The following is a 12,657-nucleotide window of genomic DNA, read 5'->3' as shown; positions in this document are numbered from 1 at the left end:
AATGTTCACAATATTGGGGTTCACCTTGTGACCTTTGTGAGAAAATGGGGGGCCATTGCAGGGTTGGAGCTATTTTCAATTTGAGGACATGAATGCTCCGGTCGGGTGGGTCCTGAGTAGGACCCTGGTACCGGCAGGACTACTCGGACCCGTGGTTAGTCACATGAAATGGGTTTTTCAGATTAAAAACAATGTTTTATTGGTCTGTTTTCAGTCGTACGTTGCCACCCAGCCATCCCCACAGGGAAGTAATCCAGTCCAGTCCTGTTTAATGTTTACATTCCAGCTTTTGGCTTCCTTTTAAATGTGCGACTAGACGTGAGGGTATGAGAGATACCCATTTGTACGACTGAAAACAGACTTAAATATATTGCTTTATCGCAAAATTATCTAAAACTCTATATGGTAACACTACAGGTCACTAATGTTTGCATAATTTTTCTGACTATGCACCCATTCTTTCTGACTTTTATATGTTTGAATAAAGACAAAACTTCAGTCAAGTTCAGTGTGTGCATGACCAGAACGTTTTACCTACAGTGGGTACCCAGGTAGGGTCGGGTTATAGTGGGGTGGGTACCCGGGTAGGGTCAGGTACCGTATATGACCGCGTATAAGACGAATTTTGAGGACCAGAAAAAAGATTCTGTAGAAAGGGGTCGGCTTATCCACGGGATACACTTTCATGATAGTATTTTTCAGATTGTGATCTGTGAGAAACATCGCCTGAATGACGGTCCGATAGATCACAACTTCCCGAAAGTTTGGAAGTTGCCACGACTAGAGCCATTGTTGTTATAAATTATCAAAAAAGTTATTATTATACACCAATGTTGTCATTATTAAAAAAATGTTATGCATGTTACTACTTCCGATAATAAGTTTTCAATTGAATGTTCAAAGTTTATCGTTCTTCGTAAACTCAGCGATCTTTACATGTAACAATATATGTAATTCACAGCTATAATATATAATCCACAGATGAAATCGCCAATAGCTATTACGTACGTTTTGCAAAGTTCATAAATTGATAGTGAACAAGTGTCTACCTTTATTGAAAGAGGCAAATAAACAACTGTATCGGCGAGTTATTCCGTTCGCCATTTGCAAAAACATGTGATCAGATGTTTCCTGTGACGTCACAAACGGTGACCACTGTGATTGCTTCCTGTTGTTTAAAAAGCAACACGGTACACAAGGAAATGAGCATTGATAATAATGGGCCGATTGGTATTGTCATGTTGTTTACACAAACATTTTCAAGTTGTGGGTGCTTAGCGATCGTGTTGGGAGTAGGGGCTTAATTCCTTTGTTTTTGAGAGATTAGTTTAATAAACTGGAGAAGCCTGTGAGTAAGTGATGGTCATTCAATGTGTTCATAGTATGATAGTTTATTTAATTCAATTGGATTAACATACAATAGTGGTGTAAAGGGGGTTATAAAAGTTGGTATATTTTTACTGACTGACATTCTCATCATGAGTTTGAAATGAAAACGCCATGCTAACGATGCTGAATTCAAACTGCGAGTCTTCGCTCTAGCCGATATATTTTCTCACGGGTTCATAATTCTATATACACCGATTCACAAAATGGCGCTTCGTTGTTGATGGCAACATATAACGATCATTATGAGATTAAAAAAACCCACGAGAAACAGCTTTCCACATTATGAAAGTGGATGACTGGTTTGTTAAATCTTTATTAGAAATAATAATGACTTTTTCAATATAATTACAACGTTTTTCATCTTATATTTTTTAATATCTGCGAGTACCGGCACATGTCTTGCAGTCCGACTTCGCAGTGTTTTTTGCCTTTCAATTCCTGGTTCGGCTTATCTGCGGGTCATATCATTTTCTTTCGTATTTCAATGGTCAAGTTAACACCTCGGCTTATCTATAAATCTTTATTAGAAATAATAATGACTTTTTCAATATAATTACAACCTTTTTCATCTTATTTTTTTTAATATCTGCGAGTACCGGCACATGTCTTGCAGTCCGACTTCGCAGTGTTTTTAGCCTTTCAATTCCTGGTTCGGCTTATCTGCGGGTCATATCATTTTCTTTCGTATTTCAATGGTCAAGTTAACACCTCGGCTTATCTACGGGGTCGGCTTATCCGCGGTCATATACGGTAATAGTGGGGTGGGTACCCAGGAAGTATATTTGGATTCGTCCCAGCCCTATGGTCCATGGCACAGTAGATGTGTGCTAAAGTATCATTGGTTTGATTAATGCACTTTTATGTATACTTATATATTGTGTATTGAGACAATGTCAAGGTCATATATAGAGTCACATAGGCCATTGAGTTGGTTCAAACGACCTGGGTAAGGTAACCACGTGCACGTGTCCTGGGCCATGTGGTAAACACTTGAAAGGAATGATAAATGGGACTTGTTGTCTTTAAATGTGCACCCAAACACCACATGGAAAGTTCACAATTCTACTAACACAATGCAGCAGGGATAGAGCCCGTCTGGCCTCCCCTCGTCCTGGTTCCTGTTCTTCCATGGCGATATAGAAGGAAAAGGAGGTTTGAGGGAAAGAAAGCTATATCATGAGATCAAGCTGGCACTCCCCAGAGGATACACCTCCTCCTACCTGGTACTGTCATTCTGTGGTCAGCCATGCTGCCACGGAGGTACTGGCATGTAGCCAGCCATGCCCGGGACCTGGAAGGGGCCAGGCAGAAGCTGAACAGACGAGTGGGGAACAGGGCCCGCGATCTTGGGGGGGATACAGGTTCCCCACAGTCTTCAACCTACAAGAGCAGCAACTGTACCTGCGTGACGGGGTTCATTTGTCACCGGCCGGACTTGATTTATTTGCACAAAACATTCGCGGCTCCCTTTCCGCAGTATGCTTGTAGGAAACATTTTCAGTATAGGATAACACGGTGGGTGTACATGAGCGCGAATGGTCGTGGTTGTGGGGAAGCACCTCGGTGCTTGTGGCGGGGTGCTGGTGGACTGCATTACAAGTTACATTTGGCATCTTGGGATACATCCCAAATTATAAATTATATAGGATAGGGTTGCCCGCTTTACAGCAGTAACCAATTTACCCATTCTGCTTTACAGCAGATGGCTTAGTGTCCACTTTACAGCGCATGGTCAGCTTGGCAACAATAGTTGCCCTCGCTCATTATTTGGCAATGGTACTTGCCTGACAGCGCCAGCTGCATAGAAACATGGGTTGCTTGGCAACGGTAGTTACAGGGCAGAGGGCACTGCATTGGTAAGCAACATGGGTTGCTTGGCAACAGTAGTTGCGGGGCAGTAGATGCTGCATTTGGGTTTGCTTAACAGGGATTAAGCTCATTTCTGCAGTCCTGCAGTACCTCCACATCTGCGACAATTTCATCCAAATAATATCTCTTGTCTTAATTTCAAGTTTTGCTATCATGCTTTTTGCACAAAAGTTTTATGAAGTAATAATGTATCAGTACATGAACGCTGAGTATACTTTTGTTTATTTTCAGCTTCTAACTATGTAAGTATATGGCAACATACAGAAACAAAGCATCGTTTGAACAAACAAAGGCTTTACAATATGGAAGAGTTCTAGACAGCAGGCCCGACATCCTATCACCTGATGGCTTTGGATGGACCATGGAACAGACGGCTGATGGATACGACCTGGCAGTTGACTGGATGAGGGGTCTTCCAGTGCCTGAAGCCGTGTTGCAGCTGTTAGCCTGCAAGTGTCCCCGAAACCACCAAGCTGCACGTGCATCTCAAATGGACTGACATGTACCAGCATGTGCAAACTGCACCAACTTTGGTAAGGACTGAGTATGGTTTTACGCCGATTTTAGCAATATTCCAGCAATATCACGGCGGGGGACACCAGAAATGGGCTTCACACATTGTACCCATGTCGGGAATCGAACCCGGGTCTTCGGCGTGACGAGCGAACGCTTTAACCACTAGGCTACCCGACCGCCCCCTTTGGTAAGGAAAGCGAGTCAGGTGGCAGGTGTGAAGACTCGGACGAAGAAGATGAATACCTTGTTTGTGACCTTTATTGTGTCTTAAGTCTCATGTATGAAATTATCCATCTATATATAATTTAGTTTTGCAGCTCATATCTTCCACGAGTACACAGTGTGGCCCATGAAGTTGGGAGAAACATTGACCGACATATGCAAGAAATTTAATGACAAAATACGGGCTGTTAAGAATGTGAAATGTAGATTAGAGAAGAGTGCTGGGACTAGAGTTAATGTTACGGTCTGCTAAAAACAAAAACATAATTAAATGTTAAAGATCAGATTTTTATACAGGACAGTTGTTAAAGTTATTAATTACATTTGTATTTTGGACACAGGACAATCAGGTCATTTTATATATTTGTATACAGATTTATTATTTAGCTCTTAAAGGAGAATACTATAAAAATGCTATAATTGACTGGGTTAAAGATAAAGTCATCAGAAACATGTACACCAATTTTTAATGCAAAAGCATTTTTATTTATGTTTTAATCGAAAAAAAACGTTACTGTTTTCTCGGCTTCGGCCAATATGCATATTTCACTCAGAAGTCCGTGAACTCACGTGACCATTTACCCGCGTGACGTCATATGTGACTAAGGCGGGCCATATTGCATAAGACCAGGCGCTACAGTCATGTGAGACGAATTTTTTCTGTCGTTTTTGTACTTGATAAGATGGTTTATTGTGTTGCCTGGGGTTGCACGACGTCATCCAACAATGGAAATAGTCACCATTTCTTCCGCTTTCCAAGCGAAAAGACAGATTTAGGCAGAAGAAAGGTTTGGATACACAGGTGCCAACGTGGGGAGAAAAACTGGAAGCCAAGCAAGTATGCTGTGTTATGTTCCGACCATTTCGACGCGGATGCCTATGAAAGAGACCCATTTCGCCTTGCACACATGGGGTATGAACATCAAAAAGCCAGGTTGAAGAAGGACGCAGTCCCCACGAAATTCAGGACCAAAAGTTTTGTCGATGGTTTGCCTTGCGTTACACTGGGAGCATTTAGGAAACGACAAACGGACGAGGTAAGCGGGCTAGATCTACTTTGGCAGAAGCCTAGTTTTCCATAGGCATAACCGTTACAGTTGACCGTTGATAACTTGATTAAGTACAAAATTAAATCATTTCACAATATTCCATTTATACTACATCAGTACATGTAACAGCTTACAGTCGGTGGTATTGTTTAGCCTTCATTAATCGAGTCCGATATTGTGATGAAATTGGTATTTTTATAATCAGTAACAGATTTCCCATCAGCTTGAAAATGTTTTGCTATAACAGAAAAAACAACATTATCTGTAAATTCAACGGGCAACAATGATGTATCTGTTACATTGATTTCCATTTTCTCGAATTACGCGCGTCGGCTCCAGACTCGCTATTTGTCAGTATTGTGTGGCGTGAAAGTTGTTCTCTAGTCTCATTGGCTGACCTCATGTCATGCTAAGGTTATGACCTTGCACATAACTATTAAATGACCTAAGAGAGAGAGGAGGATTTTGGACATTGTATGGAGACAAGATAATTTGTTAATATAACAACTAGGATCCATTTTTTTCAACAAAATAACTCCTTGCAACAATTTAAGACAGACAATTTCATATTTTCCTGTGTGAAGCATGATTATTTTTTTAAACATTTTCTGGGACAATATGTTTTTTCAATAAGTCCCAGACCCCCTACAGTCACCAGTTTATCACATAGGAACTGCAATCATATTTCAGAAAACAAATTTTCTTTGGGACTGGTCATTTATTATAGGGGTGGGTGAGCCAGTGAGATTGTCTTTGGATGGTATCAGATTTGGCTCTCAACAACATTGCTGATAAAGCATATTGGCTGTTTTTAAAATATGCAAGTTTTATCAAAATTGGTGACTTTGCAGAGATACAGTAATTTCTAAAATGTTTATAAAATATAAAATCCTTTTGTACATGTTGTATGTGTTTAAAGGAGAATACTAAGGCAAAAACATTTTTTTCATAAGTGTAAAAGCATTCTAAAGGCCACTTTCCACGATAAAATTTTTGACATAAAGTTGGTAAAATGGCAATAAATACGTAAAAACACACTCGTACTTCCACCTACATGGAACACCCGGCAGTTAATGAGCCGAAGCGGGTATCACGTGACGTGACGTCATATGTGCCTATTGCCGATAGCTTCCCACAGAACTAACGTGACAACTTGACAGTAGCCATGGATTCTGAAGCAGTAAAAGACGTTCCCGATGTCATTTTTGATATTGATGTTAGGCCGTATCAGTACGAGCCGATTTTACATCTTGCAAGGGAAACTTCCAGTGAAGAAGACTCAAGCGAAACGGAGGCACCAGATGATGTCAACATCGAAAGACTCGGGAACACGGACTGGTAAGTTCGTCATATAAACAACTATTTAATAATCGGGTTTATCGGTACGATTATATTGTTAATGTCCCAAATTGTGACTTATAAACTGTATTTGACATATATGTTATGTAATAAGCTGTTGTCTCAGAACAGTTTTGGGTTATCTTTACTTTTGACGCTGTTGGCAAGTTTTCCCCCACCTTACAATCGAATCGAATTTAATTATAGGTTATAAGTAATGACGTAAATATTTATGTCAGGTATGTAATACAGGTGGATGATTGAGGTGCACTGATTGTGGGGACCAGGGAGATAAACTGTTGACTTGATCTCTTGGGTATGTAATACAGGTGGATGATTGAGGTGCACTGATTGTGGGGACCAGGGAGATAAACTGTTGACTTGATCTGTCAGGTATGTAATACAGGTGGATGATTGAGGTACACTGATTGTGGGGACCAGGGAGATAAACTGTTGACTTGATTTCTATGGTATGTAATACAGGTGGATGATTGAGGTACACTGATTGTGGTGAACAGGGAGATAAACTGTTGACTTCATCTGTTTTTAAGATAAAGAGAATTTTTTTGACTGTCCCAGTGTTGGCTGAAGAGCGCGTTTTTGCGTCTTGGACGCACAAAAATAAGTTTGAACGCACCTGCGTAACATGTGTGGGTCTCGTGGACGCAGTGACTGGGGCGTTATTAATTTCATACCGATTTGACACTGTTATCGTGATTCAAAGACGTACGTCTTTACGTTAAAGTTTGTTGCCAAACAAGACAGCGAAGCATGTTGATTAACACTTCCGTTTGCTAAACCAAACCAGTTTCATTATTCTCTCCCTTTTTATGACAAATACCCAAACCGGTTTCTTGACCTATATCTATTTTCGGTTTTGCATATATTAATGTTCGGTATGGTCCGTAGCTTTGCTTCAGCCAATCAGGTGCCCCATATTAAGCAGGTCGGATACAGTCGTAATTCATTTAGCTTGATGATTGGTCGAAAATATCCCGACCGTGTGTCAAACTAAAAATATTCACATCAAGGGTATACTTCAGAACGTGGTAACAGGCCCGCGAAATCGAGCGACTGTGTATATCATAAAGAATAAATGTGAAAACTTGAATGTGAGTTTTGTTTTTATTTAGCCGACTCTAGATATTTAGTTATTCTACAACAGACTTTACGTGTTATTGTTTCAAAAAGTTTGTCACTGTATGTGAATATATGATCAATATCTACGTAAGTTTGTCATTTTACCTTGTTCTGTGAAACACATCATATCCTTATAAGGAAGTTTACTACGATACGATAGTAAAGTTTTGACAGCTACAGCGATGACCAGCCATCGTATACAGGCAAGTTTAGTGACTTGGTTTGGCAAAAATGACAGTCATATACCGATACAAATTGACAAATCTGGATCAAATGACACACATAAGGAACCTGTACCAAAGCAGGGGTTGAAAAATACCATTGCCCGACGCCCGTGCCAAGTAAGGTTTAGATGTCGGGCGTGTAATATACGTTTTCTAGCATGCCCGTGGACAAGTAGAGCACCCAAATTGAACTGGGTCAAGTTTCACGCGAATGTAATCATGTGATCATGTTACGGTATTTGACTGGCTAATATTTTGTTAGCAGACTGACAATGTAATTTGCATACAGCTACGCCAGTCAACCAATGGGATTAATACATTTCGATGTCAGACAGGTCAACAACGAGAACCAGGCTTGTTTCATTGTTAAATCGTAGTAACACTTCCATATATGGCACATGTTTCTTGGAAATGGAATTTCTTGGAAATTGTAACGCGAGGTTGAAACATTTTCCGACTTTAGATGCTCCGTTAGGCCTAGCTTTGATGAAATATAATTTTGTCGAACTACAACAAACGGGACTTTTAACGAGTGAAAGTATGGCATTTATTTAATAGGTGTTTCTTTTCGTTGTCAACTAAAGTTCATTCGAGTCGTCAATAGCGATAACCTGACCGTGGTTGCTGTAAATAACGGCGAGTTGTGCGATCTATCGACCCCTTTACGCACGATTTCGGCAAAATTGATCTAAACTGTATTGAATAAAATTTAAAATAAAATTAATAAAATATGCTACAAACATATGTCAAGGTACAAACGTGTTTTTTTATAACCAGATAGTAATAATAGGATTTAATTGCGGAATTTGTTGATTGGTATTTCCTGTGTTGCGTGCAGGTGGTAATGTTTTTGCGATGGGGAAATGACATCGTGTCAGTGACTTGAGTTTACTAAAAGTGTATATAAGTTTTGGGAACCATGTGTTACCGCACACAATAACCGAGTTAGCGCTATATTGAAGAGTGCAATAGCGAGGGATCACTGTAAGTAAATCTGTTGTTTCAAATAAGTAAGCTAGTAAAGGACAGAGTAGTCTCCCTTTGCCTCATTAGCACCCAGAGGGGTATCTGCAATAACAATTTATATTGCCAGTACCGCACATGGCCGATCATGTCTCAGCGGTCTATTTTAAGTTTCTTTGGCGGTGGGGACAAAGGCAGAGGGAAATTCCGAAAGTTGTATATCGGCAAAGAATAAGAAGTATGACGAATGTAAACGAAAACGAACATTCATCGCTGGGTGGAAAGACCAGTTTCCTTGGGTTGCGTATGATGACACAGCGAAAGTCATGAAGTGCACCATTTGTTTCAAGGACCCAAACATACACGCTTGCAATCGTAAGAGAACGTTTATTGATGGATGTTCAAATTTATTAGCTTGATTTTGGGCTAGTACATTTTAAAATAGGGCAAGTGAGAATGTTGGTCATACTTGACCTTGGTCAAGTAACATTTTTAATAATTTTTCAACCCCTGCAAAGAAGGCAAAAGTGGAAAAACGTTTCCAAAGTGATTGGCTAAAGAAATACAACTGGTTACGATTTGACAGTTCACTTGGAATGACTTGTGATGTTTGTGTTTGTGACACCAAAACCAACGCATTCACTGTTGGCTGCCATAATTATAGGCATTCCACACTGGTCAGGCACATGAAAGCTGATGACCACAAATCTGCTGTTCAGGCTACATGTCTAAGACAGGAGATGTCCACAGTTGTCTCAAAAGTGCTGAGTGACAAAGAATATGCAGTTCGATCTGCAATGTTGAACATATATTGGCTTGCTAAGGAACAAATTGCCTCATCCAAATGTTCTGCATTGATGGAATTATGCATGCTGCATGGTTTGTCATTTCCAAAAACATTAGGTGGTGATTCAGACTTGATGAAATACACATCTCACTGTGCAGTTGACGACATGCAAGATGCCATTGCTGATTCCCTTCGCGACTCAGTAACCAACAAGATCAGTGCCAGTCCTTGCTTGTCCATATTGATTGATGAAAGCACAGACATATCAGTTACAAAGAAGCTCCTGATATACACGAGATCACTCACTTCATCCTTTGATGTTGAAACCAATTTTCTTGCAAATGTGCAAATTCCTGATGGCAAGGCTAATACTCTCCTAGGGGCTGTTAAGAAAACTTTACATGATCGTGGTATTCCGATGTCCAAAATCATAGCTGTGGGGTCAGATGGGGCCGCTGTTATGACTGGACGAAAGAATGGTTTTGTGGCACTGCTCAACAAGGAGTCAGCTGTACCTGTTGTCAGTGTCCACTGTATTGCTCACCGCCTTGCTCTAGTCACCAGCCAGGCTGCTGAAAAAGTTCCTTACCTGAAGAAATTTCAAGGCACCTTATCGGACGTGTTCTATTTCTTCAAGAAATCTTCTGTCAGACGGGAGCGTCTTTATGCATTAGAGGAGGTACTTGAATTCGACAATGTTACTTACAAAGAGATTCACAATGTCCGATGGTTCTCAATCTACAGTGCTTTGGAGGCTGTATTTAGGTAAGTTACATTTTCTAAAATATACTCTCCAGTTTCGAGCTAAAAATAAGTAATGAAATTAATATATATTCTTGAAGTTCTTACAAAATCTTAATCTATACAATAGAATTACATAAAGAATATTGATCTATAATTTATGTTTCTGAACTTGGAAGCCCTTGGCTCTGTTCCTAGAGAGTGAGCGTGTTGAAACCAACAACAGTACTGCGAAAGGCATCTTGCAACGCATTTCCTCATACAAGTTCCTCCTTGTCCTTCACCTTCTGATGGACATCATCCCCACAATGACCAGGCTAAGCCTCCAGTTTCAGAAGGATGACATAGATCTTGCTGCACTAAGGCCATCCATTGATGCTGTTACACAGGTGTCATAAAGTTATATGTTTGCATTCAATTTAAACCAAACAATATCTTAAGCAAAATTATCTTCAAATTTGAAACAATCAATAGGCTCTGACTAGGGATCCATTTACTTAATAAAAAAGTAAAGCTCATGGTTGATAATATATTTTAAAGTCTAATTTTGAATGTTATTCTGTTCTAGCGACTGCAGTATTTGAAGGAAGACAATGGTCCTGCACTGGTCCAGTTTGAAAGTCAGTGTCCTAGGGGAAGCCGCGAGTTTGATGGTGTCGAAATATCATCAGAGGCTGGCATTGAGAAGCAATTCTCAAATATTAGAGCTGCTTTCCTTCAAAATCTCATGAGCGAGCTTGAGTGCAGATTCCCAGCTGTGGCTACTGATGTTGTGACATGCATGTCAGTACTGTCACTAAGGGGACTGTCTTTCTTGTCAGAAGGTAATACAACTGTAAAATGTGTCATCCTGGTGAAAACAGACAAGGTTTCAATAAACTACAATACATTCACAAGATATTTGCAAAAAAAACCACAAACTATTTTAGACTAGATTCATTTTAAGCAAATTAAATATTTTTCAGTCTGCTCTTTTAAGAAAAAGGAGCCATTTCAGATTTTGAAGATACAAACATCTCACAACTCTGTAACTGGTCTCATTTTGGGGTACGCATTATACATGGGTGCGCACTATACTCAAGAAAATACGGTAATATTTATGAAAGTTTGATTTGTTGTTGCAGATGCTAGAAAACACTGGGGAACGGAGCAGCTTCAAAATATCATTGACTTCTACAGTCTTGGTGATAAGGCCTTTGTAGATGCTGAGGAGACCTTGAGAGAATGGTCAATGTGCAAGGATATGGTGCATCAGCAACATTATCCATGTACTAGCATCTGTCAGTTATGGCAGATACTGACTTCAAGACACCCTGACACATTCCCTAACCTGTGCAAAATTGCACAAGTGGCTGTCCTTTTGCCCCTCCAAACAGCAACTGTTGAGAGGGGCTTCAGTGTACAAAACCTGATAAAGAGGTCCCACAGAAACCGTCTGTCATCACAGCGGCTGGACACTCTGATGCAGCTGGCTCTGGGGCCTCCTGTAAGGGAAGTATCTCTTGCACCAGCCGTCACGAAATGGAGAAGGGACAAAAAGAGAAAGTTGTTCTGCTGATGGTTTTACGGCGGTGACCTGTTGGAAATACCAGGACTACAGTTACTGTTAACAGTTGTATTTAGTTGTTAATAACTCATTCTTTGTTGAGTCATGAGTGCAGGATGTGCCTTGATGTATAAGCCCTTCTGTCACTTGGCCTGTTTGTTCATGTTTTGCAGGTGCGAAAAGAGTTCTGAATTTTCACAACCATTGGGTTCTGTTGTTTGTTGTATAATAATGGACCCCTCCATTTTTTCTGGGACCCCTAATTTTATGATGAAGGGGTCCAAGTGACCCCAAGAAAATTTAAGCCAGAGCAGACACTGCTGTCCCACCATTTGAGTGGGATACCAACCAACTTTCCCACTAAGATCAGAACCAATTTTCTGACCAAGATTCCAGTGGGATCCCACCCAATTTTCCCGGGGGAATCTCAAGGGGACTCCCACAGAAGTTTCCTCTAGGGCCTCCAGGAATGGACAAGCAGCCCACACCTCGGCCAGTATGTATGGCGTGCCAACACGCCCTCTCCCCTTCAATCCCTCACTCACAGTGCTCGGATTGTCGTGGCTTGTGCAGTTATTCAGAGCGATGTGATTATCATTTTTTGACACTATCTATAATATGCTTTCTCAGGTAGCCGTGTGTCATTGAATGAGAATGTTGACCGGGACTTTACCTCACAATGGCATGCCAGAAACTCTCGAACCAGGCAGAAGAAGAATTATAAATCTGTCACCATCAGCTACTGATGTCATAGAGGTGCCCAGTGTAGTGGCTGTGCCATCAGCTACTGATATATCAACAACACCAGATCATGATCATGATGATGAGCAAGAATTCATTGTGCAGCACAGAGCGGAAGAGGAAGAGTGTCGA

At 40.6% G+C, this 12,657-nt stretch overlaps 1 protein-coding gene across 1 annotated transcript; it reads left to right on the top strand.

Annotated features, from left to right (window-relative positions):
* The first annotated feature begins 9,663 nt into the window (after nt 1-9,663).
* Nucleotides 9,664-12,174, top strand: LOC124137268. Its single transcript, XM_048385233.1, has 3 exons — nt 9,664-10,176; nt 10,807-11,062; nt 11,363-12,174. Exons 1-3 carry the CDS (start codon nt 9,664-9,666, stop codon nt 11,794-11,796), a joined length of 1,203 nt encoding a protein of 400 aa, XP_048241190.1. The 3' UTR covers nt 11,797-12,174.
* The last annotated feature ends 483 nt before the right edge of the window (nt 12,175-12,657 follow it).

Source organism: Haliotis rufescens, unplaced genomic scaffold (genome assembly GCF_023055435.1).
Source record: "Haliotis rufescens isolate VD_foot unplaced genomic scaffold, xgHalRufe1.0.p SCAF_56, whole genome shotgun sequence".
NCBI lineage: Eukaryota > Metazoa > Mollusca > Gastropoda > Lepetellida > Haliotidae > Haliotis > Haliotis rufescens.
The sequence above is the reverse complement of the archived record's forward strand: the minus strand, read 5'-3'. Positions and strand labels throughout refer to the sequence as shown.

Bases quoted from the DNA above. Each gene is read 5' to 3' on its own strand.
- LOC124137268 (XM_048385233.1), top strand. From the start codon at position 9,664: ATGCAAGATGCCATTGCTGATTCCCTTCGCGACTCAGTAACCAACAAG. The intron at 10,177-10,806 runs GTACTTGAATTC...ATTCTGTTCTAG, and splicing joins GTCTTTATGCATTAGAGGAG to CGACTGCAGTATTTGAAGGA. The intron at 11,063-11,362 runs GTAATACAACTG...TTGTTGTTGCAG, and splicing joins ACTGTCTTTCTTGTCAGAAG to ATGCTAGAAAACACTGGGGA.